Genomic DNA, 8,915 nt, shown 5'->3' on the forward strand with positions numbered 1-8,915 from the left:
CTCGCCTATAATAAATGTAATAATCCCAGAATTTACTCAATTTACAGAAATAAAACCATTGTGTACTTTCAGGGACAATGAGATTTAAGCAGGTTTACCTAGGTTGCAACCTCTTTCATCTTTTCTCCAAATTTGACCCGCGGCTGCTCTCGCCATTGCTTGAATGGGCTGCTCTGTTCGTGCACCGGATATTGTGGCAATTCGCGGTGTGCTCTTTTCTCCGCGAGATAAGGGCAGTGACAGTTTCGCGACTGTATTGGGTTGCGTGCTTGCGTTTGCTTATAATTCAACTTTAGGTTGCAATGAATAAGACGCCATTGAAAATTTACAGATGAAGACGAGACTGTGTACAAAAAATCTCTTTAGATAAGGGTAACAAAATCGAACCAGTTTACAGAAGGCCGATTATTTGAACATAAGAATGAAAACTCTTGCACGACTTCCAAGGTTAAATGGCTTTGCAGCATGATTGTGGTTTCTCTTACATCCTGCTTTTCGGTCGGGCTTTTATAGCCGCCAGAGGGCGTGTTGATGTCATTAAGATGTTAGTAGACGATTCAAAATACAATAAGAAAGCTTATCTATGGTGTGACTTGAAAACCATAGCTAACACGCTGGACGTATGTGGCAGGCAGGGACGTCAAAGCGATTGCTGAAGTTACCTAGGGAAAAACTTGAGTAGAAGTATGCAACCCACGCTGAAATACTGATCGGCGGCATAGTTTCCATATATTGGCAGGCGTTGGTGAAAACATCTGTGGAATTTCAGATCATATGAAAAAGAACAAGAACCTATTTCGGAAATTGTGCAGCAGTAATAATTATTGAATGAGAGTCACGTGATACAGAAATAAATCTATTGGGAAATATGAAATATCGCAATCGGTCTAACAAAATTACCTGCAATGAATTTTCAATGAATTAAAAACACATTTGAATCTATTTTATGCTGCTCTTGTGTTTTTTACTCTCCATGCCAAGGTATAGATTTGTTATAGAACAGCTACTGTGTACGAATTTCGGATGCATGCTTCTCCAGTAGTAAACAAGGAAATTTAAATTCCAGTTAAGGTCGAGGTCGCGGGTTTGAGGCATGAGTAAAACACTATACATTATTTTACAATAATTTGTTTAATTAATTGAGAAATATAATCTTGCCCTAGACATCTGCTACATTTTCATTTCACGACTTAAATTTAAAAGATGAGGTGTAAAAATGGAAATCCTATTTTAAAAGCAATATATATTCATTTGTTTGGAAACATCTGTAATAAGTGTAGGTCTCGAATCACCGTGACAGAGAGAAAGAAACGTTTTTGACTCTCCCTTATTATTTTATTATCCCATTCATTCGCTCGATTTACAGAAATCAAAACATTGTACACTTTCAGGGCCGATGAGATTTAAGCAGGTTCACATAGGCTGGAGCCTTTTTCACGTTTTCTCCTAATTTGACCCACGGCTGCTCTCGCCGTTGCTTGAAAGGGCTACTCTGTTCGTCCACCGGATATTGTGGCAAATAACGGTGCGCTTTTTTGTCCCCGACTTCCACGAGATAAGGGCAGTGACAGTTTCTTCTGTGTGCCAATCTCGCTTTCGCGGCTGTATTGGGCGTTGAGTTTGCTCTTTGCTGATAATTCAAGTTTATGTCGCAATGAATAGAACTCCATTGAAAATTTACAGATGAAGACGAGATTTTGTCTACAACTAAAATCTCTGTAGATAAAGGTAAAAAATCGAACCAATTTGCAGTAGGCCGATTATTCGAACATAAGACTGAAAACTCAACGCATGCAGTTGAAAATTAAAAATGAATTAAATCTGTACTAAAATACACATTTATGTTAAACCTGAAATTAAATTTAACAACACCGATAATTACACGTTATTTTTTAATTTTATAACTTTTAAACGCAAAGAAAGTTTTTCTCATATCTGAACGCTTTTTTCCACATGATTTGGTCTTTAATACGTAAATTGTAAGTTACAATTTCAGTACAAACAAAATAAAACTAATTTTTTAATAGAAAAATAACTAATACAAATAAAAACTGCTATTGCAGCGCTTCAAAACCGCATCATCACGGAAGGGATGTTACCATTTTCACTGCTCTCTAATATACGAAAAATGATAAAAGTCAAAGCTAATTGATACTTAATACGATTTTATATTTATCCTTTTACGTCTTTCCTATTAGCAAAAAAATGTTAAAATACACCAATTTTTTATAAGGACTATTGCAAAAATAGGATTAAAAATTAAGAGTTGTCACTTTCGCTTTCATTGACTTCATCACTGCTGTCGATGCTTTGCTTCGTTTTGGTTTCGCCCGCCCTGATGGTATGAAGATCTCTCAAAATTTGGACATCCATTAAGTGAATTCGGTCAATCCAAACCCATTTGATGAGTTTCGGTGTTCGTAAATCAACTTCATCAAAGAAGAATTGCCCTTTCTGCGAACAAATGTTCATTTATTCAATACATTTAAAAAAAACCCAGCCAAAATCTGAAATAGTAAAATTACTAATCATTGTGTCCATAAGTATATCCATTTTTATCGGTTTATCTCTTTCCTCCACGTTTATATCTGGGCCACCACGCATGCTAAAGGGGCACAAAGCAGCAATAGCTAGTCGGAAAGCTCTCGCAATCTTCCCAAATCAGAATGGAATCGTTAATACAATGCAAGAGAATCAAATTTAGGTGGAAATCAGCCCGAAATTAATCCCAATAAAATATTACAAGATCAAAAATTGAATTATTTTAAGAAAAAAACTTAACTGTCTTTCGTGGCCTTTTGTGGTTTACAAAAAGGTAGAATGGTTTGCATTTGCTCCATATTTTTTTGCAATGAATTCCCGCGATATTTGCTCGCAATATGTTATTGGGAAGTGGAATTTTCGCGAGTTTATCGTTATCGGAAGTTTGTCTATCTCGAAAAAGAGGTAACCCCGACAGAACAAAAATATTTAGCAATATAAATAGAATTTCTACTCACCGATGCAGCTCTAACGTGGTATTGCAAGCCTTCATCATATTCCTCCGCTATTTTAAGGGCACCAGATTTAAGATTGACTTTAATCTTAGCAACATCATAGGGTAGCGAATCCAATCCGAATTTTTTTTCCATGACACCAGCCATCTCAAGAAAAGACTGAAAATTAGCAATCATCTGGCACTGAGCAAAAGTGCGTGACACTTCTGCGCTTTTCTTCAGTTCCGAGGTAATGTTGAATGCAAGACCATTCATCATGTTAAATAAGCAGCATGCGATCAGGATGACGAAGCAGATGAAGAGTAACTGTATGTTTGTGCTATTTTTGTCATTTTCGAAGTCTTGCAAGGAGTAGTCGCCTGTCATCATGGAGATCACTTGGAGTATGGCCAGAAATGGTGTCTTGAACAATCCCCCTGTGTAACGTTCGTCATAGTCAATCATGTAGAAGCTGAGCGCAAATCCTCCAATCAGCGCGAAAGAGAAGATCGAAACCGTGATATATCGATACACAATTTGAGCAAACATGAAACGCAGGGGTAGGATGGACGGGTGCTGGGAAATCACCATGAAGAGCGAGAAGAAGGCGGAGATCACTGCTAGAACAGGAGGCACTTCATGGTACAGCCATAGGGAGGTGAATAGTATGAAGAAGTACTCGTGCCAATCATGATACGGAAGGTATTCTTTCCAGCCGAGTTGAAGTAGACTGTGTAATTTTTTCAGGCCTAATCGGGGATTCTTCTTGTAGTAACTCAACATTGTTTTAATTTGGCGGAATCCACCATTGATTAACGATAAGCTAACAGACAGACACATCATCAAAAGTTTCGGTACAATATATAATATGAACATAAATTCTGTCCTTGTCCGTTCGAAGGCCATAGCAGTTAATAATAGGCTATTATTAGTCTCGTTGCTCTTGGTGTCATTTTGGAGATAGGTCTCGTTGCTCTCGGTGTTGTTTTGGAGTTTTTGGTTGGGTGGCGTAAGCGTCAGGTTCATAATGAATGATTGTATGAAACATATGAAAAATACTGTCTTGAACCCATACATAAATATCACTGCTCTCCTAAATTTTACTGACACAATGGCTTGACAGAGCGGGTGGAGTGCAAGATTATAAAGTTTCTCGTTTTTATTCAATCCAACGATGGAAGACTTGGCGATTGTTTTGATGTTGTCAATGTCGTGTCTATTCTTAGGGTCTCCGAAAATATTAGTTAACATCATCTCAGAGTCCCTCTCTGTGTCCCTCGAAATCTGCACATCAAGAAGTTTCTTCATTGTAGAGTATGAAATCGAGTCGATCGGTGCCTCACACTTCAAGTTCTTCTTGCCGAGTGACCCATTGATTTGGAGAATCTTGTTCGTCCAGTATACGTTCCCTTCTTTGATGAAGTATTGCATTGCATCATTGAGCGGGTTCAAAATCCAGTTCAAATTGAGCTGTCCTTCTTCATTTTCTTTGCAAAGCATATCCCAAACAGCGCTCACACATTCTAAGCTATTGTTCTCTGCGGCGAGCCGAAGCGCTTCTGCTATTTTAATAGTCTCTCGAATCTTCATGGTTTCTGCTAGTGGCACTTCTCTGTCATTTTCACTACTTGAGATGCAATTAGATTTTATATAATGATCAAGTATGTATTTAAACACTTCTGGGTCCCCATAAAGACTTGTCAGGTGCATCCAACGCAAGATATTTTCTCGTGTGTTTAAAATGGCGTCCTTAGAAATTTCGTTGAGCAGGAATTCGATGCTCTTGATTGAGCCAGCTAACGCAGCATAATGAATTGGCAATAATTCTTCCTTGGATTGAACAAATAGGGCCTCTCTACTCACATACTGGTTCTCAACGAGATATTTTAGAATATGCCAGGATCGATTCGTGGCAGCACAGTGTATCAGGGTTAAGCCATCAAACTCGTTCGTCCAGATCTCACGGTTTTCTTTGAGAATGTTTCCAACATCGAGGCCATCTGAAGGTTCAAGCAATGCATCAAACATCTCGTCTGTCACGTATCTGCACAGCAAAATCAACGGCATCACGTCTGTTTCTTGGAAGTGTACCACACATTCAAGCACTTGAAGAACAAATTTCGAGTCCTTCCTCGACAGGATTTTTTCCTTTTCTCTCTTGATAGCTGATACTGCAAAGTGTTTGTACTTCTCGTGGAAACGCAGTCCTGGAATGTCCTTGAACGTTTCTTCAAGCTTTCTTTCCAGACGATCCATCTCCTTTTTACGCAGCTGCAATGATGCAAAGATCTCATCAAAATCTGCCTGTTTGCTGCCAAAATCGAGGCCAAGCTCAAGTTCTAATTTGCGTAATTTCTCCTCCACCTGTTGTTCTTTCTTCATTTTAAAATATAGTTCTGTTCCCAATTCTTGTTTGCGCTGTTGAAGTGATAAACTTGATTCAAAATCTGATTTGTCTACAAAATTGACAAACTTTTGTTTTTCCTTTTCCTGCTCACGATTCCACAATTTCATACGTGATCTAAGGTATTCTTTGTTCTTCAATTTTGAATCCTTCAGTTGCAATAAATCTTGTTTCTCCACGATCTCTTGTACAATCGATTCCATGTCAATGCTTTCAGTTAGCAAATATCTCTTCACGCTCTTGGCATCTTTCAGGGTGAAAAGTTTGCCTGTTAGATTTTCCTTGTGCTTTTCAATACGCTCGACTTGCTGTTTCAAATCGTAACATTTTTTTACGCAGGTGCAGAGGTTTAGCGCTTTTTCTTCGATATCTGCGAAAAATTGAAAACAAAAAATAATCTTCTTATCGCTTCAATAAGAATATAGCAGAAATTTATTCATATCAAGATTGTACACTATCGACAAAATTCAACAGATTTGAAAGGAAATTTTATTATTTAATTCCGATATTAAAAAAATGAATCGAGATGCATATATGAAAAAGTTGCGTTAAATAAATGATTTTTAGTTGACACATGCAATTATCTTTCAGATTAATGAAGAGTTTCAGAGAGAAGTCTCTGAAATGGAAACTTTATGAGTTGAATAAGCGTGAGGAAAAATTTATAATATCAAAAATCATCACCATGGAGCCTGAGTTTTATCCTGGAGTCTTAACGTACTATATCACATTTTGGTATATTTTCATTCAGTATTCCGTTTAAGATCTAATTAATAAAAATTTGTAGGCTTTTATACGCATGAACAAAAATTCGTAGTGTAATTAAAAGTTGATGTATTTGAAGAATGAAAAAATTAATTGATCATAAATATTACCTTTTTTCACATCAGGAGAAACATAGTCAGCAGACCTATGCTCTGTGCTCATCTGAATAGGTTCCCCTATTTCGATTGCAGTTGTCAATGCCATGACTATGGTATATGGTGCACCTGGGAATGGGAAATTTATGCCATATGCGTTAATTTTCTGATACGATCTTTTAATCAGCTCCAAAGTTTGCGGGCTAATAAGCAAATGCATTGATGCGCCTTTATTTCTCAGTAAAATTCGAGATACTTTCTCCAAGAGGGAAATCTTTAAATCACAAATTTCACCACACACCGTCTTGAATAGATCGCGATGGTAGTAATCGAAATCCAAGCAAATTAACATAAAAAGTATAGACCTTTCAATTTTTGAGAAGTGGAAATTTTGAACGGTGTAAATTTTAGTTGTTAACAGTATAATATTGCTCCCAAATTTTACAAACAAAGGATTTAATGGCCGCTTGTTGGAGCTAACCATACGTTATCAGAATTTTTCTAATTATTGGCCTGCATAGATATCCAATTGATTTATTTAGCACCTCTGCTAAACACTTTCCGTAGGCTATGAGTCTGCCAAGAGGAAATAACATGGGCCCAGAGCTTTTTTTATGTGCGTGTGGCGCCTTCTCGCCACAACTGTCCTACTACTTTGCATTTAACCTGTATCGCCAGGTGGCAGTACAAAGGTGTGCAACAATCAGTGCACCCTTACTGCACCTTCTCCCCCACTGCACAATTAGACTTGCACCAAAGCAGTCGCAACACAATAATTTAATATTGTGTTGTGACTGCTGTCGTGCGAGGCTTAAGGTGCAGTAAGGGTGCACTGATTGTCGCACACCTTTGTACTGCCACCTGGCGATACAGGTTAAATGCAAAGTAGTAGGACAGTAGTGGTGAGAAGGCGCCACATGCAGATCAATGGGGCATAGTTGCTTTGCTGATTCGCAATGAAAGCTAAATTTTTACAAAAATTTTGATCAATCGCACTCTCATTTTAAGCGCCAAAAACCGGCTCTTAGGTGAAAGCGACATTTTTCTTCCAATTTTAAGAGTGCAAAGCGGCCAGCCGCTTTTGCTACTTATTTAGAGAGCCAAAACGCTCGCTCGCAGGAGTCTCGCGGTAAGAGCGCCAGACTGCAAGACATGTCACTATTTATTTGTACTTTTGATCGGCTGGCAGGCCACTTGCTCTTCTGCTGATCCAGCCGGTGCGACGACGAGCGAGAGAGGTAGCCGCCACGGCAGCGAGCAGAGCATAAATATATATTCAAGAACAGATTTTCCCATCGGTTATTTCAGGTTCTTGTCTCAGCTACTCGGAACAGATCCTGTCCGATATCTTTCTAGTTAAAAATATTTTCAGTTCCGCTTGAAAATCCGAAAAAAGACCGGATTCCGGTTATCAGTCTCGATCTCTGTACTTGAGATCAGGGTTAAATAAACCCTTTTTTTCAGAAAAACCGACTACATTGTTACGCATATTGCCGAAATATGAATATTTTGTATCGTTATTAAAGGTTTGTGGTGTGTAGATTACAAAGAGAAAATAAATAAATTAGCAGCTATACCTCAACAAATATAATTACAAAACTTTGAAAATAGGTTGAAATAATGAAAATTAAAAAATCTAAGCTAATTTTTTAATATGATTTTGAAAATTAGAAAATGTGTTCAAAAGTTGTCCCATGACGCGTCAGAACTTTGCAGAAAATTTAATAGAGATGGATTTTTCAAGAAACTCCACTTTAAAAATCGGAAAATATAGATTAATTTGTCGAATTTCTTTATATTTGCAACTCCCAAAATCTCGGGTTCCCACCATTAGATTCGTCTCGACATCCCCTGACTAGTTTAAGGGTTTAGGGGTGCTTAGTATTCACCCCAAGTTGCTATACTTCAACCCTCTCTAAAAAATGTAAATCATTTTATAGCTTACAATTTTTGTATTAATTTCGTACAATTTAAAAATATTTTTCTCTTTATGGGACGGGGTTGTTAGTATATTTATAAGAAGCTTTGGATAAAATATTTTTTAAAGAACACATGAACAATGATTTAGTTATTATCAGCAAAATTTTAGTTTAAGTTAAAACTTTTGTTGGTTAGAGAAGGTCGAGACGAGTCAACGGTTGTTATAGCTTTTGCTATTCTGATGGTAAGAACCCGAGATTTCGGGGTGAAAAAGAACAGAAAAATTCGAGAAATCATGATTTTTACATTTTTTTAAGTTGCATTTATCGAAAAATTAAAATGAAATAAAAACCACTGAAATGTTTGGCCTGCTTTTCTGTAGCGAGGAATAATAGCAATTATTATATTTCTAAAGGGAAAACCGTACAACTTTTTGATTTATGTCCGATCCTGAAAAACCGGAAAATGACCGGACTGTCTTGGGATACGCTCTTGGGCAAGACAGCAAAATAAAAACGTTGAAGAGCAGCGGCCCGATGACCGAGGTTGAAATCGCCCATATGAGTAAAACGCCGTCGAAGTTGTGCTGCTGCCGGCCACTTTTTGCTCTCAAACTGAGAAGAAAATTTTCGCTCAGAGTTAAAGGCTTTTTTACTTTCAAAATGAGACACAAACGCGTCCGCCAGTTATCGCTCTCAAAATGAGACGAAATATTTCGCTTTCACTTTGGCAAACTCAGAGGAGAAAAGAAAAGAA

The 8,915-nt window shown here is 37.6% G+C and overlaps 1 protein-coding gene across 1 annotated transcript; it reads right to left on the bottom strand.

Annotated features, from left to right (window-relative positions):
* Positions 1-1,121: 1,121 nt before the first annotated feature.
* On the bottom strand, positions 1,122-5,357 carry LOC135946371 (uncharacterized). The gene is made up of 4 exons (XM_065494580.1): positions 4,940-5,357; positions 4,084-4,462; positions 3,000-3,705; positions 1,122-2,454 (listed from the first exon to the last, which is right to left on the bottom strand). The coding sequence occupies exons 1-4, from the start codon at positions 5,355-5,357 to the stop codon at positions 2,260-2,262; spliced, it is 1,698 nt and encodes a 565-aa protein (XP_065350652.1). The 3' UTR covers positions 1,122-2,259.
* Positions 5,358-8,915: the final 3,558 nt, after the last annotated feature.

Source organism: Cloeon dipterum, chromosome X, assembly GCF_949628265.1.
Source record: "Cloeon dipterum chromosome X, ieCloDipt1.1, whole genome shotgun sequence".
In the NCBI taxonomy this organism is placed as follows: Eukaryota; Metazoa; Arthropoda; class Insecta; order Ephemeroptera; family Baetidae; genus Cloeon; species Cloeon dipterum.